Source organism: Archocentrus centrarchus, chromosome 4, assembly GCF_007364275.1.
Source record: "Archocentrus centrarchus isolate MPI-CPG fArcCen1 chromosome 4, fArcCen1, whole genome shotgun sequence".
In the NCBI taxonomy this organism is placed as follows: domain Eukaryota; kingdom Metazoa; phylum Chordata; class Actinopteri; order Cichliformes; family Cichlidae; genus Archocentrus; species Archocentrus centrarchus.
Window position 1 is genome coordinate 4,895,760 of NC_044349.1, and position 26,906 is coordinate 4,922,665.

A 26,906-nucleotide genomic window follows, 5' to 3' on the forward strand; every position below is an offset into this window, starting at 1 on the left:
TTTCCAGCCAGCCAACGGAGGGGCTGTGAGTCCGTGCCCAAACCCAACGCACTGTGCAGCTGACTTCAAAAGGTGTGGTCTGGACTCGCTCATATACAAACACAAACTCGCTCTCTTTCTCAGACACACACACACACACACACACACACACACACACACACACACACACACACACACACACACTCTTGCATAGATGAAGACATGAATCTGCACTCTCTCTTTTCACACACATTTACACACTTGCACATGCAAATACACTCACACACAGTCTGGACTTCCTGTCCTCCCAAACAGGAACACACAGGGTGTTGTGTGCTGGAGGGTGAGTCTGGGATGGGTGGAGGGAAGCTTTGCTTTCCACACCTGTGTTTGCAGCAGTAATTAGGGGCACATGCTATTTTGGGGCGGCAGGCATCCATGCGCTCTCACACACTCTCTCTCTCACACACACACACACACACACACACACACACACACACACACACACACACAGAAGAGCACAGAGAGAGCTCTCAGTGGCAGAGCCGTACAGTAAACGTAGGCTGGTGTTTGCTGTGCAGCAACTCATGCTTTCACTGGTTGGCGAGTGTGAATGCCAGTGGAAAGCTCTAAATGGCCTGTAAATACAAACAGTCATATTTCCAGTTCCAGGCCATTAAAAAACTCATCATGGTCTGCCCACGCAAGCCTTCGTGACATGACAGACAGCAGGCAGAGAGGATTTCAAGGATATTAACTCAGCTAAGATGTTAGATCAAAGTTTGTTGTGTCATTTCACACATTCATGGATAAGGCTGGCATTATTTTACTTTCTGCTCTTATGAGATGTGGTGGTGTACATAGTCATAGTTGGGCATTACTCACGGCTCCGGATTACAGAAACCCTCGTCAACCAAAAGTGAAAAAGTGTCCTGTAACTTTGCGCCAACAGGGAAGTCGGAGCAACTCTGCAGCCCTTCAGGGCTTTTTGGCCTATTTTTGATAATTCTTTTGGTTTGACTATTTTGGTTGGGTCTCAGCTCTCTAAATGACTTGTGCCAGGCTCCTCGGCAGATAATCACACACCTTTCTTAGCATCTATTCTTTTCAGAACTTCTAAATTTGTATGCAGTGTATTTTTGAACGCTCCCAGCCACGTGGCCCGCACATGAGAGACCAAGTTCCCCACCTCCCAGTATGTCACACCAGTCTGGAGTTTAAAATCTCGAGGAATAAAACAAGCATGACAGGCCGTGACAGTCACCAATCTGCAAAGTCTATACTTTGAGGTCGCGCTGGTTTGGAGGGCAACGATGCAAGCTACTGCGCTGTGAAAAACGTATGCATTTGTGAAGACGGGGAGTAAACGCAGGCAGGGAGAAACGTGCTTATTCATTCTCTTTCCTCCTCGCTCCCTCGCAATCTTGTAAACACACACGCATGGTAATTACAGCTCATTAGAGCGCTCGGGGCCTTTCATGTAGCTGCTGAACATGGCCACCGTCTCTCCCCTCTGGCCCACAGACATAAACAAACACTTGAGCTGGCCATTCCCCTGGAGCCGTGGAGCCTCCGCTCCACAGTCAAGCGCTAGGGATTCCCCTTCGTCGTGACGCATGTCCCCACCACTCGCTCCACAGCGCCACCCATACCATTTTATTTTCCCCCCTCAACTGCTTTTCTCTTCTCTTCTTTCCTGTTTTTTTTTTTTTTTTTAAAAGAGAGATAAGCAAAAAGAGCAAGAGAAAGAAAGAGCTGAAAACAAGGAAAGAAAGAGGAGGGCAGAATACAGAGCACAGCATGTCTGCCTGCTGTGGGTCTTTGACGGTATAATGAGAGGACTGCAGTGTTTAGTGGGTGGCTCTTTTTATAGTGACTGTCAAGACAAATATGCAATCATTCAATCTGATTGAGTGTGCATACGCGAGTACATGTGAGCACGCCCGACAAGGAGCTGCCTTAGGAATCGTGAGGTAGGTAAGAAATAAACAGGAATGCAGCCAGTGCAGGAGTGGATTCCTGGAGCGGCCATTTGAGGCTGGCTCTGAAAGCAGCTCAGTCCCTACAGACTCTCATTCCAATCAGCAAACTGGACCTCTCAACGAGGGGTGAGTGAAACTAATTGATTAGACATTTAAATGTTGCTGGCCTTGCTAACTGGCGCCAGAAATACTGGCCAGTTAAAAACATTATTCTTATTTTATTAGTGTAAAATGGCAGTTACCGATGCTATGATGCCGCTGACTGACCCTCCCTCCAGTCTATGGGAGAAACCAGGAGATAGGAGGGAAAGTTTAAGGGCATGACTTAAGCGAAAAATTGAAAAGGTAATCAGGCAGGTGTCACCATAAAATTTAATTAACTCCCCCCCCAAATAAAAAGGAAAAAAAAAAAAAAAGAAAAATGGCACTGAGCAAAGGTTCAGTGAGAGGTGACGGCCAGGTCAAGCTGAGGTCAAATAAGGTGCAAAACCAGTAACTCTAGGGCAAGTTTAGAAAGAAAACAAACCACCACTATCACCGGAGGTCACGGGCAGGGCCTCCCCACAGGTCACACACACACACACACACACACACACACTCCTATTGCTGGACCTTCTTAATTAAAAAAGAGATCCTTGGCACCCCCGTGGAAAGTCCCACCTTCTAAAAGCAAATACACAGCTCTCCATCGTGGCTGTTTTAATAAGGATAAAGTTCAATATGAGCAGCGTCGAGTGAAAGCCTCATTGTGGTGCAGAGAGAGAGGCTCTGAATGCCATGTCAGTTCTCTCCTAATCCATCAGGCCAACACCTCTGCACAGCATTTCTTCACCAATTATGTGCTGGTCTGGAACCCTGTTGTACCTGGACACACATTTCTTTATACAATGTATGTGGTCATTTACACACAGCATACATGCGTCTGCATATGTGTAGGGCAATATTAACACAATTACAGTATATTTTCATTACCACGGCCCTGATAGTCCAATTCCCACCACGGAACATTGCACACAGGCATGTTTGTGCATTCCAGCATGTTTTTAAGTATAAAATATCTGTGTGAGAGTCTGCGTGCCGTACGGGGGACGTACCCTGGGTTAATATCATCATTTAATATCATAAGTCTAATAAAAAACAGACATCATCAGGAAGCCATCTGGCATTGTGTGAGGAGGGGAGACAAGCTTTCAGTGCTGTGACCCAACAACTGTTTCCATTCCATTCTAGCCACCAGGCCCGTTTGAAGTGGAATGATTGGGATGCTGTCTCTGCCACGCTCAATGCACTACGGCCAGCTCTCCGCAGGCTCGCATCTAAATTCCCATCCAACCCCGGTACCTGTGTTGAAAGCTCAGACAGACGTATACACCCACACTAAACGTCTGGTTAAGGAGACCTAGCTTGCGTTTTCTTCTTCTTCTTCGTTTTTTTTTCACATATACAGTACCAGTAAAAGTTTGGATTGATACTGTGGGTACCAGTGATCCCTGTGATGCAAAACTCAGGTTTCAAACTGCTCTAAGCACTGGATTTCACAGAGTTTTTTTCTACTCTTGGCTCCATATGAAGCTGATGAGAGGGGATATCCCTAATATGGTCCTCTCAGGTTGAACCCATCGGCTGTTCAGACTTTCCTATTAGGTGGGGAGGGAGAGAAAGGGAGCTGAAACAGCTTATTACGAACAGTGGATGAACTGAGCAGTTATTTTAAACTGTGAATAGAAACTTTAATTATAGAACTTTATAAAAATCTTTATAAAATTTCCAAATTCATGGAATATTTTATATTATGTCTCAGTGTGTGTTGCAAGTTTGCAACATCAGCTAATTTGGGAATTTGGGAGTGCCCAGGAACTTGCTGTTCCCAGATGCGAAGGCAGAATGGTTTTAAGCAAAGCTGCCCCACAGCAAGAAGGTTCTGGGTTTGAATCCGCGAGTGATCCGAGGAGCTGTTTGAGGAGAAAGTGCGTCCTTTCACTTTTCAAGCAGACGACAGACATCATACGACATCTTTTTCCAGAAATCATTACAACGACCTGGAAAGATGTTTTTACTTTTTAACCAATCTCAACGTTGTTTAGACACGTTTCCTGTTTTAAATCCATGTGCAAAGAAACACAGCAACGGATAACACATCCCAGAGAGAGCTGAGAATCAAAGGGGTCAGTCAGCTACACGAAAAAAAACCCCATAGCGGAAAGAGTGGGACACAGAGTGGGAGAGCTGTGAGATAAAGAGAAACGCCGAGACTGTGACTGAGCTCTTGCAGTATTTGGCCCGGTTTTGAAAAAGCGAGAATCTTCCCACGAGCTGCTCGACTGAGCGCGACACACACAGAGAGCGAGCGCGGGAGTGTGATGGAGCGAGAGAAGAGGTCACACACATTCCAGTCCCAAAGAGTTGGCCAGACTCCTCAGACAATTAAAACAAGATGACCCTCCCGCCCCCACTCCCAGCCCTCTAAACATCCCTCTACTCCATCAGGCCTGTCTGCTGAACGAGTGACAGCTTCACTTCACTCCCCACACTACACCGATACTCCCTAAAATGTCACTACAGCCTTGTCTGTATGACAACATTTAAACACACACAGACACACTCAGGCCTGGGAGGGATTATTGCATTAAAGTGCCTCTCACACTTGTCCGTCCCAATCAGGGAGTGTCTCTGTTTCATAGGCCAGCTGTGGACTCCCTAACTACTGCTTCTCTCGCTGTCTGTGTGCGAAGCGAAGTGCATTTCAACTCCACTCAAAAAAAAAAAGAAAAGAAAAAAAAAAGATTTAAATTGATTCTAACCAAAATTCCTAACTATTAGGCTGGGAAAGTTTATTAATATAGCAAGATCTGATAACAAGTTGGCTCAAAATAATAAATAAAAATGGTCCTGAAAATCATTTCTTTGTTTCAATAAGCAGTTTTGTTGCAGATCAATTCTGCTATATGAACAGCTGAGATTTTGGATGACAACATTAATAAGGTGTTGGTAACCACCATGTGTCATCAGAATAGCTTCAGTGCACCGTGATTCTCCAAGTCTCTGGAACGCTACCGGAAGCAATGCCGCTCTTCCCAAAGATATTACCCTCAGTCTGTGTTTTGATGGTGGTGAATTAAACTCACGCAGACGCACACACAGGCCTACAGTAAAAAATAGGACAGCAACTTCCTTGCGACTTGGAAGAATCGTTGGTTGCCTGGTGAATAATTGCACTGAACATATTATTGATTGTAAGCAGCTGCGGTGCTCTACTGGCACCATGCAAACACCCGCAACCTCTGAGTGACCACTTTCGACTGCAAGGAGATTTCACAGGTCACTTGGTGGGAAGCAACCTGTCTCCAAACAATCATGACATGCACTGCTGTCTAATTTCACTCATTCTGAGCCAGTCTGCACCAGTGAGTACAACCTACCTGCAATGAGTCTCTTTGCAATATGGGAGTCAACTCAACTGGTTGTATGCTGTTATATTCCTATATAAAAGCATGGCAGGCACCTGTGCAGTTAAATTGCCATCCTGCAGCAACTACGTCACCCAATGAGGAGGAATTTCTGAATGTTTGTTTCAGATCTATGACATTCTGGCTGGACTCTGAGTATAAGTAGTTAATGTGAATTTCTGTGTATGTATAAAGCAACAGATTTGCAAATGCTGCACATTTATCACAGTTAATTGCCATGTTATCATAAATAGACAGCATGCAATTGCTAACTTGACCTCATTCAATTGCGACTCAGTCTTATTGGCATCTTGACGCACTAAAGTCACTTTGAGTGTTTGAGCAGTCCAGATGATATTAGGGTTCAGCCTCCAAAACATTTCTCATCATCACCACTTGACTCCCTCCCCTCCTGTGCTGGCCTGTTAAATCCCCAGCAGGACGCCCAGCCTTCCCACCAGCTGCCCCCTCCGGAGACGTCAGCCCATCCATTATTTCCTGCTCTCTCTCCTCCTGTTCTGCTCCCTCATTCCAGGTGGGAGGTATATTTCTCCTTTGCATGTGTTCGAGATGGCGCCTCACCCACAAATTTGTCTTCAACCAAGCCTGCTGAAATCCTGCACAGACCCACAGAAGAATAAGGTGAGGTCACACCGAAGAGCATGCAGTCTGTGGCCTTTGGTTTCCTTTTTAATTAAGACAAGTACTGATCTACTTTATTTTCATGCTACATGACTTGATGGCTAATTACACGGCTGCTACGGCATGTAGCATTTTAGCATCAATAATCAGTGGCAGGGTCAAAGTCTATCTACTGAAAACTGACCACGGTTTCTAAATACAGACCATGGAAAACAAATACTGAAAGCTGTCGGTGAATGTTTGGGCAAACTGTCTGTTGTTTATCGCTCCTTTGATCAGGTATTTCCTGATTCACACGATAATTTGTGCTAATTTCAACTTGTATTCACTTGGGTTCTTATACAATGGTGCTGTGTTAAGACAGCAATAAACACTGATGCATATCAGCCATTTTGCTTACTTTGTAATCAAAGAAAAATATGTTTATATTTTTTAAAGTAAAGCATCCAGAATGTCAGTCACTGAGTGTTTGTGTGTCTCTGCTTTCTGCAGGACACCAGGGTGCAAACTATCCTGCAGACTCCGTATGAAAGCTGAGGATTCTGGTTACACAAGGCAGCAAAGAGAAAGGAGAGAAAAACAGAGCGAGCAAGGAAGGGACGGAGCATCTGCTTCCATCCTCAGCCCAGCAGGCGAGAGCTTAGGCCTGTCAGTCTGAGAGAGATGGCCAGCTGTTGCAGCCTGCGCGCACACACAAACACACAGACACAACTTTTCTGAAGTATCATTAGAGCTCAGAGGTGCAGCCATTTCTCTTTTCTTCTTATTACAAAGACTTATTCCTCAGGTTTAGGCTATAAAAACACAAGTGTATGCTCCTGCTGGTAAGCAAAGATTCTAGTTTGTCCAAAAAATTCCCTGCAACATTTCTTCTCCACTTAAAAAAAAAAAAGACCTACAGCAAGACAATCTTCATACCAGAGTCGTCCGCGCCATCCAGCTGGACAGGCAGCGGTTTCTTCTAAAAGGCAAAACTCAAGCAACAACTCCTGCAGACAGAAAAAAAAAAACTTTTGGCAGGCCTGCTGTAAATGTATCACTTATCTTTGTTTCCAATGATTTAAAAATGATTTGCTCTAACAATCAATAATGCAAAAAAAAAAACCCTCAGTAAATCTAATCATACAACTTTTAAAAGCTGTTCTTATAAACTGGAGATGGTAGATGGTTTTGGTACTCAACTCTTGTAGGTTGGACATTTCCAGAGTTTTATCGAGTGAAACGGCCTTGAAACAGGAAAATAAAGTCGTTACTTGTGTCAAAGTTAATTATTTTCATCGCCTGCTCCCGCAGTAGGGGATAATGAGTGCTGGTCGCCCTTACTTTTAAGAGATGGTGGGCCCGAAAAGATCAGAAACACTGACTAACAAGCAAGAAAAACAAAAGTAATTTTGTTAGAGAGACGGGATTTGAGGAGCGAAACTGCACATCAAAAACACAGCACATCTATTAGTGACAGAAAAGGGCTGATAAAGCATCCTAACCACACAGTCCGTTTAGCAGCTGTCCTGGAGCTTTCATACTATCAGTCTTGAAATCCGCAGTGTCTTGTAACTGATCAGAATTCTCTTTACTTTCCCAGCGCAAACATTTCCAGTTCACGCTGGTTCAAATGTTACAGTTCAAACGGCTGCGACTGAGTTAATCGTGTTTCAGAAGATTTGTTGGGTTCTGATCAAAATGACACCACAAACCTTTGTGAAACTTCTCACTTAAGGAGGAAAAATTTTGTTGATTTTTCACTTCTTCTCTTCTACGGCTTAGTGAGGAAAAATGATATCATCTCATCGCCTTCGTTGGACTGTCTGAACAGGACAGTCAGGACGCTTGATCTGTTAAACATGTGGAAAGCAGCGGCTTTGCCTTTCGGCCTTAGCCATTACACTGCAAACTCCTTTCCGTGGCTATAACATGTCATTTTAAGGTTTGGCCCCTTTTATCTAAGAAATAAAAGTATTTAAAAAACACCAGAAATTAAGTGCCAGCGAATTCTAAAAAAAAAAAGACAAAGCTAAGGTGAGATTCAGAGACATGACACCCACAAGTTAATTAAAGTGCTCTCAATCTCTTTCCAGTTTCCATAACCTTGTTTCTTTTTTTAAATTACACAAAAGCGCTGCGATTCCAGTCCTTAGAGCAGGCATGAGTAATATATATCTACTATACCATCTATGAGTGCAGTCATAATTTATTACTCGATTCCTGCATAAATCTGTGACTGCACACCTGCTTGAAATTCACTTCTAAGGAATGCCTTTTTTTTTTTTTTACAATGAGCAGAGCAGGTCAGACAGAAATGAACAGCACAGAAATGTGGGCAACAAATGAAGACATGCTCTGAAAACCCCTGAATCCCACCCTCAAAATGAGGACACCTACTGGGTTTGTGTGGCAGTGGTTCCAGCTGAAATATATATCACATGTAGAAACATCCTACCTTCACACACTCACAACTCCCCCAGGAAGGCCTCTTCATTTCACTCATGGGCCTGTTATCTGTTCTTCTATTGTTAGAGCAGCAGAGGGGAGTAGATTTTACCCAATCGTTCCTCCATTAATCATCCTGCTGAGTTATCTGTACTGTGAACATATTGAACATTTTGTTTCTCTAAGATTCCCTCTGCCCCTCTCTCTCTGTCCCTCTGGTGCAATGCCACGGTAAACACTCAGCCCATGTTCAGTGATTTAGGATCTGGACAGATGGGGCAAGAGTGCCTCCCTCGATTATCTATTTCAAGAATCTCACCTAATTCATTATTTCTATCAAAGCTCAACTCCTACAACATTTCACTCAGTGAGTACGCAGAGCCAACTCTCTTCTTCCTACCCGGGTATGACCAAGTAAGTTCAGGTATGATGGTTTAAAACAATGGATTTAAAGAGTTTTATGGAAATTCTAATATGTACGATAGGTAGAAATAAAAACTGAGGAAAGAGAAATGAAAGGAAAATTTTGCCAAGCTCATACTAAACACAGAATTTGTCAGTTAGTTGACCAAAATGAACTGCCTGAAAAATCCTTTAAAAGCACCTGCGCGAGCAATGAAGACGCTACTTTTGGCTGCTCCCTTGTCACAAGGGGGTAGCCACAGCGGGAAGCTCCACAGGTTTGATTTGGCAGAGTTTTGCGCCGGATGCTTTTTCTCAAATTAGGGCACAAGCACTGAATGATGTGAAGTGCCCTGTAGGAACTGCCCTCTTTATTACTGTTCACACAGAAGAAGCATTTTGGGGGTCTAGTTATGCTCAAAAAGTCATGAAACTGCACACACATACTGTAAGTTGGTCTTGCTCATGGACGGTACAAAATCTCGAGCTGTAATTTAACAAACACTTCCTGAAGAATTCATCAGAGCAACATGATATTTGGTCAGTCTGACTGAAAGGCTGATGCTGCAAAGTTGTTTATAGCTTTTATTTAATGATTTGGTCTCTGACGCAAAGGCAAATTTTGATGTTTCACCATAAAACAAGCTGTTATAACTCAGATGTAGATTGTACAGATTTGTCACAAACTTTATAAGCTTGACAGGTGAGTGCAGGCCTGAAGACATCTACAATTGTGTAGGAAAAAAAAAAGTTTTTTCATAGGGTTCTGTGCAGGTCTATAAAAAACGAAGTACACCCCATGATTCGATAGCTTGTGGAAACACCTTTTATAGTAATACCTTGAAATAGTTTCTCACATCCTTATGGATGAATTTTGTCCTACTCTTCTTTACAGTTTCAGCTCATTGAGGGTTGCAGGCATTCGCTCATGCACAGATCTATTAAGGTTCAAGAACTGAGGTCCAGACTTAACCCGGGCCATTGCAACACTTCTGATTTTCAGCCTAGTTCTTGTGTAATTTAGCATACCTCAGCATTTTCTCCCGGTTTCCCTTCCTTATGAATGACTCTCAACAGCCACCCATCCACTGAGACCCTTTCTGATGAGGCTTCAGTGAACAGTAGATGGATCATCTGAAGGGCCAGATGCATCTCTCATGTCCTGTTTCAGGTCTTTGCTGGATTTTTCCATTTGTTTGTTTGTTTTAATAATGGGTTTAACTATAGACTTTCCATCCAGGGATCATCTCGAGAGTAAATGCTTTTATTTCATTGTGGATTTAATACTCTTGTAGTTGTATACATGCAACCAAAGGTTACTTGAAACGACACTGACCGTTTTAGTTAACCTAAAAGATATCCTCTTGCAACACGTCCAGCTCTTTTGTGTAAAATTAAATGAATAAACACATTAGTTAAATAAAAAGGAAAATGAGAGCCTCAGCCAGCGATAAGCAGGCACTTTGTTTGTATTTCAGTCAGTGGTGCTGTGGAGCTCGTCTAAACTGATGAAATTACGAGTGCAAAAGAGTACCGTCAGATGTAATACCATCTGTAACGGAAAAAACTACCCACAAATTCTAAGTTGTGCAAGGCTTTTATTTTTCATTTTTTTCTATTACATCTGGAAAGCATCTGATTGGCAACGGCTTAAATTTTTAGCATGACAATGATCCCAAATACACTACCAATGCAGTAAAAGCATAGCTGGATAGAAAACCACACACTATAGAACACTATCAGTCATGGACTGGTCTCCCCAGAGCCCGGACCTCGACATTATTGAAGTCGTGTGGGATCATCTCAACAGAGAAGAGAATGGAAGAGAGCCAACACCCAAAGAAGAGCTGGTTAGAATTGTAAAATCTCCATTTCTGCCTTATACGCCGTATTTACATGTATATTTGTACGTTTCAATAAATTGCTGGACTTATTTCCCATTTTCCTAGCAAAATATAAAGAAATGAAAAGTGACTTAAGAGTTAAAACAGCACTGTAGTTGTGGAGGAACTGTGACCCACGCTTCTTTACTATGTTGCTTCAGTGCATTGAGGTTTGCGGGCGGCCATTTATCCACAGCTCTCTCTCTTTTTTTGTTTCTCTGAGCATTGTACTGTCTGACCTTGGGGTGAATTTGCTGGGACATCCACTCCATTTAAAGGAAGATTGTGGCACTGTGTTAACACACACCTGAATGCTACAGACCAGCAAACTACCAAAACCTCTGCTTTTATAGAAGTGATCACACTTGCTGATCATCAATGAATCAAGTGCCTCTGATTATCAGCATCTGGATGCTACTAACGCTCTTAATTCCTTTGGAAGCATTAAGAGTGTATTTAGTTTTTCACAGGACTGCACAGAGACATGCAAACACATTCTTTGCCACTGTAAGTGTGCACTACCAGAAATAACCATCTTGTCTTGTGACTGTACAGTTTTCTGTATATATAATATATAACATTTCCACTCTTGGGTATGTGAGCAGAAACTGAAATATTAAATCCTTCATGCACTTAAATTCTTTATGCTGTTAAAACATGAACTCTTGTGGATTATGGAAAAATGTTTTGTGCACTGTTTCTTGTTTCCACACGACTGATGGCAAATCACAGCTGAGAGATGTCATGTGTTTTTTTTTGTTGTTTTTTTTGGCTATATGCATTGTGGGTGTTTATCATGGCCACTCTGTGTTTGTCAGAAGTTTGAAGAAGGTTTTATATCTTCTATTTCTTCATCCAGCACCCATGCATTTAAATGTTAAGTTGTGCAAGGTTTTTATCTTCCAGTTTTTTCCATGCTCAGAGCCAAAAATGCACGTGTTCATCAAGCCTAAGGTCCTGACAAAACAGCAGACGATGACGAAGTACTTCTGAGTCACTCTCGATAACTGAAAGTTCAAAAATGTTGATGTAAATGTCCGTCTTACTGTACGAACACCCCCAGCCTGCCCCCACTGTCACCTCCCAGGCCAAAAACATGTGATGGATGGCCTGCTGCTCTCATCAATCATCTCTGATTGGCCCTGATCTGCGCTGTGATTGGTTAATTAGCCTCATCTGTAACCATTATTGCACGGAGAGGCAGCTGCAGCAGAAAAGAAAAACGGATAAGAAAAATAAACGAGGTGAAAAATGACACCCTCAAGGCTGTCCTGTCACCCTGCTGCCTTCACACAATGCCAGGAATCAGACAGCTACTGCCACACAGGTGCAACCACACAGGAATTAGGACAGCGATGAAATGCCTTCCAACAACCGCAGTTTCACAAGTAATTATATTTTGAAAAGAAATACTCAAAGAAGACAAGAGCGGAGAAGAGGGGTGTGTCATCGGGTCAGACACATCTCATCTGGCAACAGTTTCTAGGCCAATACAGCAGAGAGAAGAGGAAAGCCAGCTCAAGTCAGGAGAAAAATAGGAGCTGCTTATTAGATGTCAGAGGGAAATATCTAGTAACTGGGTGGTAACTGCTCACCAACAGGGAGGAAGAGTTTGGTGGAGCATTGGTCTTGTGACGCAGCTCTTTAAGAGTACAAGGCACTAAATAATGAAAGGTTAAGAGGTGGGGTGGAGGGGCATAAAGAATAAAACACAAGGTGGGAGAGGAAACGGACAAAAAGACAGGGAGAAAGGAAAGCAGGATGGAGCTGAGGGGAGAGAAAAGGCCAAAACCACTAGGCCGACTCCTGCTCCCTCCCAGGCAGCCTGCTTCTCCACACAGGAAATGGCTCTCTGCAGCCAGAAGAGGAGGAGATGGAGGGGCTCCAAAAAGCCGTGCCCATCATGGGCCTGCTCAGGATGGTGGAATAGGGTGAGAGGAGAGGGGGAGAGCAGGGTGTCAGTCCTGGTGAAAGGTGGCTGACTATTGCAGCTTTATCTTCTCAGATAGAGCAGAGTGACTGATTGCTGTGGGTTCGCTTTTCACTCTGGAAGGCTCAGAGTCAAAAATTTGTTCTGCATCGCCAAATCCCAGAGAACCGCAATCAAAAAAAAAAAGTTTCAAACACAGTTGAAAAAGTCCAAAGCTTAACCCCTTTCATGAAAATGAGATCAGGAGGATTTAAATTATTTTATCTGCTGATTTTATACTGAAACTCCCAACATCTATTCCTTAATACCATAATGATAATAAAGGGCTCCATTGAGAGAAGCTGGGCAGCTCTAGCTCTGTCTGCCTGCCTGCCTGCCTTCTTGCCTGGAAATGGACACTCGATAGCAGGCTGAGACGATGCCCAGCCAGCCGCACGCCTTCAGACGTCGTTAGAGCAGACACACAGCACACCCCTCCTGCCACCCGCAATCCATCCACAGCCAATTACAAGCAATTTCCCTGTCCTGGGTGGGGTGAAGAGAGGGAAAGAGAGAGCGGGAGGAAAAGCAGTTGTCAGCCTAAAGCAGACACACATGGTTCTGTTTACAGGTTGCCAGTTGTTTGGCTTTGCCATGGTAACGTAGTGCTGATGCTGACTGCATGGATATTTCAAAGTAAAAGTGGGGGAGGCAGACAGAGGGGGGGGCGCCGTGGTGACAGTCGCAGCCTTTGATGGTCTTCTGGGTGGGGTGAACTTTCAGCAGAAGAGATGGTTCACTTATGCATAATGTACAAACGTCCCACAAACACGCGTCTGTTTCACTTCTTCTTTCAAATCCCACCCCCCCACCCCTCCCTTCTTCTCCTCCACCTCAGTTCCCCTCAGCACCTCCAGCTTCTGTTTGGCTTCCCGAAATCCGCCTTTCCGAAACAGGAGAAGCACAGCAAGGAGGTGCCTGATTCACCAGAGCTGGAATGTCGGCAGTTCCCAAAGGAAACCTGGAGCGTCTCACGCCAGGGTGCCCTGGGCAGGCAAGTGCGCGCACACGCACACACACACACACACAGCTGCACATATAGCACTCAACACAGAAATGGTCAGACTAACGTAACAGGATTAAGAAATTTGCTCAGTGAGACCCAACAACCACCTTTTTTTAAAAATACAAGAATAAGAGCTAGTCTTGTTTTATACATAGGAGCTAAATGGGCAGAGAAACTACTTTAATTTAGCTCAGCATTAATTCTTCATTATCAATATATGGATATAGATATTTGGTACTGTACAAATGTTTCGACTTCATCTTTTTTCCTAAGAAATCAGAGGTTTGATGTGTGACATGGATGTTAATACGACAGTATTTACAAGCAGCAGCAACTGAGATCAATCACAAGTCAAACATTTCAGCTCAGCTACAATCAAGGAATAAAACCTGCACTGGATTCTTGAAATTCACTCTAAAATGCTACAGAGAACAAAATAAACACTTTGAATTTGAACACTAATAATTTATCAAACCGGTCGGTCACACTGAGTTTACTCTCACTTTTCCTGGCATTAAAGTGACTGAGCAGATGTTAGGTGATGCTAAGATTCCAGGTTTGAACATCAACTTACATCTGTAAGACTTATGTCCAAACACATACTACATATACCCCCCCCCCATCCTTTATTTCATCCACTCTGAACCCACTTGCATGACAGCAGAATACAACTCTGCTCTCTTCTGTGAAAAACTAACCTTTTGTGCTTCTATTCTGCCATTCCCAAATCAAGTCAGGCTTCCTATCATCGGAGCCAAAGATGATTGTGCGTGTGCTTACATTGGATATGACTGCAGTCTTCCCGTAACCGTGCAGTGACTGATGCTTTGCTGACGCCACCGATACCCCCCCGCCCCGCCTTAACGGCATGAACCACCACCGCACCGCTCTGCTCTGACGCAGTGAGGCCCACGCTGCGTTCTCCTGTTAAACTGAGGATCCCCGCTGTAACCTCCTCACCTCCACGCCCATCTCAAAGAGCACCCCCCACTACCTCCGCCACCATCGCCGCCTAATAATAACACAGCCCGCTGCAAGAGGTCTGCTGTCAGACATGGCAACCCGTCGAGTCTTTCATCTCAGCAGCTACACACACGTACTTCGACCTTAACCTATCACACACTTCGACACACGCAGGAATGTCTGCTTCCTCTCACACACACACTCACACACACACACACTCACACACACACACACGTACTCGGGGGGGACAAAAACAGAAAAAAAAAAAAAAGAAAACACACACTTTGAGAGCTCCATTTGCTTCTGGACGTGGCACCCCCTCTGTTCATTTCACCTCCCCACCCCCCCCTTCTCTGCTTGCTGCTGGCACCATTACATTTACACAAACACAGTATTTCTGTCATCGTCCCCAGGACGCGGTGTTCCCTTAATATCTCTCTTTTTTGTGCGGGCGTTCAGGGAATGGCAATGGGGGCCTGAAGGGATCTGGGACATGGGTGAGTGTGGGAAACCAGAGTGCATTCTGTGGCCTCACAGCATGCGACACTCTCCCTCTGCTCCCGCTGCCCTTCTCTTTCTCTATCTCTGTTTCTCTTTTGGCAGAGAATCATAGGAGGCTTCATGCAGATCACATATTGAGGCCTCGAATGAGCTGGGAAAACATGCCCTGTTAATGCTATGTGCACATCTGAACCCTGTTCAACTCTGAAGCAGTGCAGATAGCGTGTGTGTGTGTACTCCTCTGAGCTTGTGTGTGGTAATGGCTGTGTTTGTTTTACCTCCACGTAGTCTTTGGCATGGCCCCAGTCCCTTTTGGAGTCCAGGTTGCCCAGGCTGAAGCTTTCCAGTTGGCCGAGGTGAATCTTTGCCACAGAACGGCTGATCTTACGCGTCACAAAGTTTGAACCTAAAACACATACGTTAATAATGCTTTGTTAGCATCTTCTGAATTAAATTATGCTTTACGAAGGGTAAAAATATAACAGGGGTTCAGTTTGGCCCAACACACACAAAAATGGAACGGAAAAAAAAAAAAAAAAATGGGAGCAGATAAGTGAAATCAAGGCCTACGTGTTGAAAATAGAATTTACAGATCCTAAGCAAACTTCTTCAAAACAGTCGACCCCACACACACAAAAGCACTCACACCGACAGCCTTCCAAACCTCCACTTCTCTTCCAAACCCCTTATAGCCAAAACAAAAAAAGTCAAAAAAAATAACCCAGAATCAAATCAGCTCTTTACCAACTCACATGATAGCCATTAGAGCCTTTCAGAATCCTACTCTGACTTTACTCCCTAATTCACTATTTTGGTGTCAGATCTAGGCTGGAATCCAAGAAAAATCACTCACACACACACACACACACACACACACACACACACACACACACACACACACACACACACACACACACACACACACACACACACACACACACAAACACACACACACACACACACACAGCAACAGGGAAGTTCCACAGAAATTGACAACCAAACAGGACCACCCTGGCTCTGCTGGTGCAGCGTCCAGTAAAGGAACGCCACACTGACAGCTGATTCTTGTGCCAGATCACCTGGCGATCCTCCTCATCTGAGCTGACACACGTGGCGATGTGATCTGTGGCAAAACAAATGAGCTTCTAATGACTGTTTCTGTGCGGCTAGAAGGGTAAGAAACAGTTTTGGGTGTTCTGGCGGGACACTGTGGACCGGTGTCATGTTCTCTGCTCACGCTGTGGGGAAAAAAGATGCTGCAGGGAGCCAGCCCTCCAACCCAAATACAGTATTATATCAATGGAAATCAACACTAAATATTAGGGTGTCATGTCTAATAATGCCACCATCTTAGTTGAAGCAGCACATTAGAGCTTGAGGAGTTTGGCTAGCCTGTCCTGCCTAATGTTTAAAATGGAAGATATGTGGAATCTGTGAAAACATAATTTCAAAGAAAAGCTTGAAACTTGCATCAAAGTGTTGGATATTTTTAGCTCATTCAACATTTCTGCTGTACATAAATCTCCCACAACCCTGGGGGACCTCTCGGAGACCTCTTAAAAGCTCCTCCATACTGTTTTTGAACTCATCGTGCTTAAGATGAATGTTGCCTTTTAGGTCAGCGCCCGTCCTGGCTGTAATAGCGCAGCTCTGTCTCGACACTGTATCACTGTTCCCCTGACATGGAGCAGAGCCTCCATTTAGACACAGGAAAATCCCATGAACCCAATCATGCGAACGCACCAAATTTGTAGTAATTATTTCATAGGAAAGCGACAGCCCTGCGCACGCTGAGCAGAAACAGACCAGACACGCTTATTTAAGAAAATACAGCATACTTGTGTGCTGGTAGCAGGTCACATGGCCCTTGTGTCAGTGCTGCTTAGCCGCCATGTTGAGCTGGAGTTTAATAAAGTCTAAGTGAGGCTTTGTACGTTCACCTGACTTCCTCTGGATCACACTACAAAACTGAGATCAGCTCTAAAAGCCAACTATTGTTCTCAAATCTATGAATCAAATTATTGGCACGCTGATTTTGAAATAGCGTGTGTCCATGAAGCGTGCATAAACTGTCGGTGGAAACCCCCTTCCATGTCAGACCCGTCCTGTCTTTGCATGATCGGCCCTTCTGGCCTCGGGGGCTATTCTCAAAGTTGGCAGGTCATCTGTTCTGGCAGATACCGGCGCTCCTGCTAACTGTAGTCATATTAACCAACAATTATTCATCTGCCACTGGTACATTCATGATTGTCAGCTTTGCTCTCATCCTCACTGCCACGAGGATGCATTAACCCCAAAGCCTCATACACAATGTTGCTGTGTAACAAATGGCGATTTGCTTTTGAGCTGCATCGTGTGATTATATGATCCATACTTTTGGACTCTGATTGATTTTAAAGACTAAATGTAATGACTCTTGGCACCGCTGCTTTGACTCTAAACAATCTCCCTCCCCGATCATAAAATAAATGCTATAGGAAATGCTTTGATTTCAAGAATTTCTGATATATTTGATGATAGAGCAACAAAGAGTGACTGTAATTAAATCGTATGCATCTTATCAATATAAAGAAATGAACATGAAATATGAGTACAGTTTTCATGACACCCAGTTAGTGTTATAAATCCTTCTCTTTTGTATTCCTCTGAGCCTGCAGTTTATACACAAATTTTAGGAAATAATTTCGCATTGGCTGGTTTTTGAAATGTTGGTCACACAAATCACAGAATAAAAAACAATTATTACCACTGTATCAAAAGATCAAACCAGTGGCTCCATGGTATGCCTGTGATTCTGTGTCAACTAAATATTATCATCATATTTTCACTTTATTGTATCAGTACTTTGCACGCATTTGTTCGCCCTTAAAACTTCCTTTAAGAGATCTGTTTTCACAGTGGCCAGATAAGAGGGGTAACGAGTGTGAAACACATCGAAGACCCTGATTAGAGGTGAGGAGGTTAATATGGAGGACAAAGGATCACATGCCAATAAAACCACAAACAACAACCGGTGCAGCCAACTGACCAGGTAAACAAATAAACTTTTGGTTTCAGCTGGAATGTGCATGCCAAAGGCTGATGCTAACATGGTGCCACAAGCTAAAGGGGCCCTTCAAAACCAAACATCCCTTCTAAGAGAAACTTGACCTACTTCAAATGAGCTCTGGATCTGAACCAGAGGCAGCAAGACTGGCAAGACTGTTTGTTGGATTAAGGGAAAGTATGCAATAATGCAATGGACATGAAGTATGTAAGGTATGGCAAACACTGTTGCAAAAACATTTTTTTTAAAAAATGCAGGTGTCATGCTGGGTCAAGATGCTAAATGATGACATATGATAGATTTTCACAGATATAGACAGGACACAGCTTTCAAAAGATTTCATGCTAGTTACATTTTCATTAGCTGAAGCCCTCTATATACTGTATATTCGGTTCTGGCAAGGGACAAGGCAATGTACTGTAACAAGAGCAGAGACTGGTAACTGCAAAAAACTGGAAAGGCAGGGGCTTGATTTGATCCAACATCCAAGGGAAAGTCGAGTTTGCAGGTTAAACACAGGTTGTCAAAACTCTGCAGAGCCAAGTTGGCTCTTAAAAAGGTGGCAGAGATACACAGTATAGCACAGTCCCCCAATCAGTAATAAAGTCTATTATTTCCCCCTGAGCACACCTGTAGTCTCCTTGTAAAGCTCACACCTCTGTTTGGAGTGGCTCTGCTCCCTGCCTTCGCTAATTGGTGCAGCGTGGAGCAGAGCATGGACCTAATGGACTGGCCTGCCTGGCCACGGACAAAGCCTGCTCTGTTACTGGCGCGGGTGTTAATGTGTTTCCTTTACTGGCAGCGGCACTGCAGGGCAGTCAGGAGGAGGGGTGGAGGGGTAGAGTCAGGCAAGGGGGAACTGGGGGGGCTAACAGGAGGTTTTGAGCCCAAAAGGGGCAGTGGTGGCCGTTTAACCTTAGACCGGCGGAAAGTCTAATAAAACCACGGGCCGTGAAAGCTGAGCAGACAGCAAAAACCGAGCCAGAAACTGACACTCGCTCTCTCGCAGTCTCATTCTCACTTAAGCGTTTTTCTTTTTTTTCCTTTTTTTTTTCCATCGTTCTTTTTCATTTTTTGGCCAGAGAAGCAACAGGAAAAACGTAACACACAGGCTTCACTGGCACAGCTGGGTTCAAGTATGGGGAGGAAAAGGAGGAGGAGGCTGAGGAGAAATGTATGGAGATGTCTCCAATCCAGAGCCAGGCCACGTGGGCCCAGACAGGATGGGGACAGGAGCTGTCAGCTGAGGACTTGGTTCTGGGGGAACTCAGAAAGTGGACTGCGGGTTTGAGGAAATTTTAGCTCGGCCCAGGTTACTCAACAGATCCTGTTGTTAGAAATTGTGCTGGTTGAAAAAAAGAAAAAAAAAAAAGAAAAAAAAAGGTGAATTGTGAAGTCTCCCAGTGTGTGACGGTCCAGACCTTACACACCCAGACCTCAAAATGTCTGAGTCAGACTCATTTATATTACGGTCTGTGCATTTACTGTTCAAAAATCAACCGCAGCGTGATTTATTCAAATCTCTCTTCTGTAACATTTATTCTGAAGACACATTGTGTGGTTGTGGAATGGCAAAATGGGACATTAGCTCTGGAAAAACTGAAAAGCTGAGTAAACTCAAGTCCCAAATTAGGCCAAACATTTATCACGATGATCTTTAAATGTTATATTTGCACAGGTAAAACATCTACTTCCTTCCTAAGCCAAGTTTCCTCTTCCACCTCAGACCTGGTGTATGTTTTCAGCACCTTCTAAGTATATTCCAAGATTACCCACAGGAAGTTATCAGGTTCTTTATTTTCTTAATAAAAATGTTGAACAGACTCTCTTAATGAACCACATTGTAAAAGTACTACTATGGATGGATCACACTTCTCTAAAGGCAGCCTATATGATCATTTCCAATTCTACATTTTATTCTTTGCCTCTATTGGAGTAACTTTGCATCGGTCACAGTCCAAAATACTCCCTCATTCGCTTCAGTGGATCTCAGCGCGGCTCTGGGGTTCATCATGGTCTGAAAGATGAGGTTTATCCCCCTTTCCCTTTAAGACAGGTTTCTTCTGATTGGCTGCCACCTCGAAAAAATATACAAATTTGAACAGGATCTGGGTGTGACTTCTGTGCTCCCAGCCATGGCTTAGAGGTATCAGCTCTTACTGACATCACATAAAAGACAAGAGCAGAAAAAACCCCGTCTGATATGTAGTCTGGAGCCTGCACGCTTGGCTCAGAGTGACTAGTTCATACGCTGAACTCATCTGAAACTTTGGCCACGTTTAATATGAGCATCCACCACTGTAACAGTGTATATAAGACTGAAATGATGAAAAATATAACAGCCCCCACCTCCCTTCAAAAAGTTAAAGCAAAGACTCTTTCCAACTATTTCCCAGGTGTTTGACAGGTGAGTCATTTCTGTCATGAGCTTGTCTGAACTGGCCACGTTTCGGAGGTGGAAAAGGAAAAACTAGCCGAAACCTAATTCCGATTGCCACAGCGTTGTCAGAGAAACTCTTTGGTTACCTCAACACAGGGTTTACACACCTGTTTTGGAATTCAACCAGAACTGCAAATCCCATAATCCCACTCTGTCTTTGAGCAATGGCCTTGGGGAGTCAAAGGATTTGTGGTAGATTTCAAGTGAAAAATGTAACCCTTAATATCTATCTCCACTCCCAGACATTTTCAGATTTAGATCAACCCACTAGCCCTATTTACTTCAAAACGAATGCCTACTTCTTTCATACCCATCTTCTTTATCTCTGCTGAGTTATGAACAAAATGCCTGACTTGCACGAGCACTGAGCGATTTTGCAGGAGGAATCTTCCCTGGGTCGGGGGCTGGCCAAATTCCACCCAGACCAAAGACCTGTCAGTGTCTGCCATCGCTGTTATTGCACAATTCACATTCTGACTGATCTCTGGAGCCTCAGCCGAGGGAGAATATTTGCATTACATCCAAGACAGGTCATGAGCTCAGCTCCGCCAACATAGCGTCTATTCACACCTGACAGACCGCTGCCCTCGTTCTGGGCTGACTCAATTGACAGGGAGGGTGCAGAGAGAAAGAAATGTGGTGCAAGAAGATTTGGAATGGAGCTGAGAAGACAAAGACAAAGAGCGGGAAAGTCTTTTTTTTTTTTTTTTTTTTTTAATTAAACTGGGTGTGATGCAACAAAATGAATGGAGTGTGCAAAAATGTATGGAAAAAAGGAGAGAGTGAGAGAGGAGTTGATGACGCATGTTGTCCTTGAGTTTTAACACTAAAAGCACAGCTCCCACATTGTGGAACCTAGCATTTAAAACAAAGATGGCAGCATCCGGTAGTCTGACTAAATGAAAATACTGCAGACCGACACCTTGAGGTTCACTTGTCTTACTACATGGCTCCAATGGGGCCTGGCAAAGGTTAAGAGAGCAGTGGCGGTGCCCTCAACTTGTGGTGCAATTACGGCACTCAAAGCGAGCACCTCAGTCAACAAGATTCTTGACTACCATGGTGATCTGGGATAACAAATAGTGATTTGAGGGCAGCAATGGGGATGAGTGAAGGTAGAAACCTCTATAACCACGTGGTATGTCTGAAAACAACTGATGCAACTAGGGAAGCACCTTTTGTGGCTAAATGGCACAGGCCTGTAGGAGGTGTGAAGGCTGGAGAGGAATCTGTCATCGGTTTGCTTCGAAGCTTTAGACCCTGAGCCTCACCTGGCCATAGTTCAGCTGATGTTTAGGCTGCGCTCACTGAGCCTTTTCTCGTCACTACCAACGAAATTAAAAGACCCCAAACTGAAAAGTGTCTGCACCGTCTCAAAAGATACAGCCTAATCCCCTTGATGTGCACTGACCGAGTCATTCCCATCTGAAGATTTTCTTTGAAAATAACCTTTCCAATAAATGGAAAACATATCGTCTTACAAACCCATTATACGATCTGACCTTTTGAGCTCAATCTCATCGAAAGCGGAAAGATGAAGCCAAGGCATGTAGAGGCTGAGCCGTTGTATGTGTGTGTTTTTAAGGGGCAGCATTGACTTTGGCAGTGCTATTTCAACTTCCCAAATGCTAACTGGTGTTCTCGCCTAACATAACAGTATATTATTCTATACTGCCAAGCATGAACCACAGAGCTCTGAGGGAGGAGAGATGGATGGGACTTCCCCAAATAAACCAGGGGATCAGCCTCCAGCTGTTGCTGGCCAGTTGTATGAACTGTGTATACACACACACACAAAGCGTATTACTGTAGTGATTTATTGTGCAGCCTTACACCAACACACTATTAATAATTAAAAACCAAACAAAAGTTTTGCTGGCTGCTGTCAAAATTGGATTCTGGGGGATTCTGTGTTTGTTGAATATGCTAACTAAATAAGCACACGTCTGGTTGTTTGCACAGGTTTCCCTGCTGATCACGCTTTTCAAGAGATTCAAATACTGCACCGTCTCACATGTCACAGTAATATGGAGTCTATTTAGCATCCCTCCTAATGGTAATCCCTCTCTTTGGAGGCAATGTGTGGATTGTTTGTTATGGCTAATAACTAAGCTAGCTAGAAAGAAGCAAGCAGCGGTGTGAAGCGGCTGGCAGACGCAGACCTCCGTTTGCTTTGATTCACGCTGGATTTCCACCGGGTTCGTTTTTTTTTTTTCCCAATTCCAGCCCTTTACTGCAGGACAATGGAAAGTGTCTGTTTGTTGGCAGAACAGTTAGGTGTTTACAAGAATGGTAAGAGAAACCAGAACTGCATTCCTGCTGGGATTAAGTCATTGCGAGCGCTGTAAGAGACACAACTCCTTTGCCGAGCGCTCTGGAGGGGCAGGGCATCCGAACAAAACTGGTGTGAAGCTTCTCTCTTCCCTCTCCAGCCGCTCCCAGGACCCGCAGTCCTGTGTGACATGCACCACGCCGCACTCTCCCGTGAACAGGACTGGCCACTGTTGGGTCACTCTGGCAGATGCCATTAAAGGGAGACTCGGTGAAAAAAGGAAAAAATTCCCTTATAAAAAGCAAACATCTAGTTGTTTCTCAAACACAAATGCACAGACATCCACTGGCAACCTGGGACAATGACCTCATAGTGTTTCCTGTGTGTGGGAGAGGAGGTGGGGTAGTGGTGATGTCAGGGCCAGTGAAATTGACATCATTGACCTCATTAGTGAGAGATTTATTCAGACATGCAAGTTATTTGTAAAGAACAGGAGGAGCTAAGTGCTAATAATGAGAATTTTTTTTTTCCTTTCTCCCACAGGTGAATTAACAAGTAGGGGCGGTGTTATAAAATACAAACAGAGAGGTCTGGAGAAGGGTGTGGCTGCAGGCGAGTGATGCAAATTCCTCTGGCTCTTGTGATCTGTGTCTTTGGTGGTGCAATTTTCCAAATCTAATGAACATGTAAATGCATTGATTTCAATGGTTTTTTTTATACGCTTTAATTGCTGGGTTAACTGTCAAAAAGTTTGTTTTTCTATCCCTGCATGGTCATCTGTGTATTTAACCTTCAACTGTGATTCAGTGTAAACATCTCTGTTGTCCCCCCAGTTCTACACTGTCCAACATCCAATAAGGTCACACTGCACTGTTAGCTGTAGCGTGATACAAAGTAGTACCTTACAATGCTCAGATTCACCACTGCTCCTTCTGTTGTGGCAAAGTGGAAAAAAAAACCCTGCCACATCGGCATCATTGCCGTCTCCCTCCAACTCACTGGCGTACAGTTTCATAGTGGAATATATCCAGTCCTGAGACTGTGTAAGCGAGCATGTTAAGGTCACCCAGCGCGATGAGAGAGGGGATGGCTACTGGATTGTAGAAATATTTGCATTATTTTGTGCTGGAGTGATACTGACTGTTAAAGACCTGCAAGCTGAGCTCCATTTGAGGAGAAGAATGGCAGCGATAGTGATACAACACCTCTGAAGCCGCAGTACCTTTTGTTTTTTGGTAAAGCTGTATTGCTCCGCGAGAAATGAACTTCTTGCTTATGTGGCGGAGGAAATGCCACCAGTATGAACTCACTATGCAATAGTATAGTGGGCTACACAGCTTCAGGACAAGCTAACTTCAAAGAGGTGTTTTATTTGTCCATCTATTTCTTAATATGTAATGCAATAACACTGTAATGGAACTAGTTACTTTTAATCAGTAATGTTACCGTATATGCACCTTGGCCCATTTACTGAAATGTACATTTGGGCTATGTTTACATTCCCAACATTTAATCAGTATAGTAGTTAGGTATTTCACACAGTAGAGCATTACACTTTGACAATTTGATAAAATATGCCAGAAGGATGTTTTGCAGCTCAAAGCATCAGTTTCTCCCCACAACAGCCCTCCTGTGAGTGACAGAGTGCACAGCCAAACGCCCCCTCACTGTGGCAGGGGCAGGGTCATGGCAGGCCCCGGGGGCCTGGGTAAACACTGGCCAATCCAGCCAACACATGCGCCACACTGGGTTGTGCAAGCCAGCCGTGGGACATCTGGCCACATCACAGCACAGCGTTCCTGCTTTATGAGCAACAACAGCCATAACTTTGACTAGAATAGAAGTGGCAGAAGTAAACCCAGTGGCCTGCTGCAGAAATGCTGACTGTGGAGAAGGGAGGAGAGCGGCATGGAATGAAGCAAGACATGAGAAGAAAGGGGAAAGGAGTGTGTGTGGAAAGAATGGGAAGAGGCAGATAGAGGCAGAGTCAGACGAGAAAGAGCTGACCAAGAACAAAAAGGCTCAGAGTGTGTTATCGGGAGGGCAGCGGGTTTTGTCCTTATAAGGTTATTATGTGTGCGTGTGAAAAAGGACACCACACAGGACTCTTGTGCGCACGTCTTTGATTTTACAATTCAAAAATTTCCATATCTCTTAGGCTGTAACAAATGGTTACCTTCACAATCTCTAACTGTATTTTAAAATTAAGTCCATGTAATATCAGAAAACAGTTGTCAGATACATCAGATTTTTTTTGTTTGTTTGGTTTCATTTTGGTTTTTAGGTAACCACCTGTCCAAAAATGTATTTGACCTACAAAAGCAACAAACCTTTAAATTAAGGTGCTGGAATTAGAAAATTTTGCTTTATTAATAATAATCAATAGTATTTTTGTTTCAGCATTACTCAGAGATGGCCCTCTTGCTCTCATTCAGCCATTTTTTTTTCTTCTTTTGAATCACCTAATTCACCATTACAAGACCTCAGAGAAGACCACACCATCTTTGCTGAACTGGCTGTAACCTACACCAGTTCCCACACCTATCTATCTGTGGTAACCCATTAAGGTTTACTGGATGACCCCTGACCTCGGTTGAGTTCGTGGCCAGGGCCTTCATTAGGGAAGAAATCATAAACACCTGAGCAGCTGACCTGGGCGCAGTGCTGGGGCTGCAGCCATGTGGTATTAATTTGGAGTCGCAGTGGCGTGTAAATCGCGTTAAACCAGTGCCTGCGAGCCTCAGGGCTCAGGGAGCATATTAAAAATACAACTACAACCCACTCAGTATGTGTCAGATTGTGTACGACAGTCTGTGTCAAATGGTTATGAAACCCGGCTGCACCGGTGAATGAATATGGCTTTATATAGAGCATGTAATTGAATGCTTTTACACAATCCAACAATGTCTTCCCATCGTTTTGGCTGCTTTCTTCTGGGCTCAATATGTTAATAAGGCAAAGTGATGTCAGGTTTTTTTTTTAAATTTTCTTCTTGTAATTTTATCCTCACATAAATAATAATCATATGATAGTTCCTGGCAATTTGTTCATTATTAGGCCAAGCAGTTCCCACAGTGCCAATCTACATGCTGAAGCTTACCCTTATGCCTATATTTTCTATAAATAACTGAACATTGTTTACAGAAAATGCTACAACGGATGCTGTGCTATACAGTAAAGGGCAAAAGTCTTGAGCCAAACCTCATTTATGTTTTGTTTTCAAGGAGACAAGCTTTCTTGTCATTTTTTAAAGTGGTCTTGAGGAATAATGTCCAGTCTGAAGAATGTGTTTATTGTTCGTTAAGCCGCTTAACACGATATCTAACTCAAGGGAGGAGCCGGTGTTGTGTCATTTTGTTACTAACAGCCTGTCACAAAAACACAATTCGCTTCAATTTCATCAGCTGAATCTTAAGAAAGATAGCAGACACAAAATAGTATTTTTGCACCGACACGGTGATTCCCAAAGAGCTATTAAGCGAAAACTTATCTCAGCATGTTGTGCAGTGTGTCCTTAAAAATTTGACAAAACTGGACAAATGGAGAACAAAGGACAAAAGTGGCAGGCCCAAAAAACTATCTACAGATAAACAGATGAACAGTAGCTGAAAGTTGTGTCCTTAAGAAATGAGACAGAACCTGAGAGATGCATCTGGACCTTCAGCTGATCCAGCTACTGTTCACTGACGCCCAGTGGTGGACAGTAATGAAGTACAAATACTTCGTTACTGTACTTAAGTAGATTTTTCAGGTATCTGTACTTTACTTGAGTATTTATTTTTCTGACAACTTTTTACTTTTACTCACTACATTTTTACACAAGTATCTGTACTTTCTACTTCTTACATTTTCAAAACAAGCTCGTTACTTGAGGTTTAATGCGTCTGAGAAATGTCTGCATTTCCGGTCAGTGCGGGAGCCGGCTTTTGATTGTGAGCGTCTTTTTCT

The 26,906-nt window shown here is 43.7% G+C and overlaps 1 protein-coding gene across 1 annotated transcript in view; it reads right to left on the minus strand.

Annotated features, from left to right (window-relative positions):
* gmds (GDP-mannose 4,6-dehydratase) overlaps positions 1-26,906 on the minus strand; it is a 180,672-nt gene that overhangs the window by 92,905 nt on the left and 60,861 nt on the right. The window contains exon 7 of the mRNA XM_030727636.1: positions 15,479-15,606. Within this exon, the coding sequence (XP_030583496.1) occupies positions 15,479-15,606 (128 nt within the window). The remainder of the gene's footprint in view (positions 1-15,478; positions 15,607-26,906) is intronic.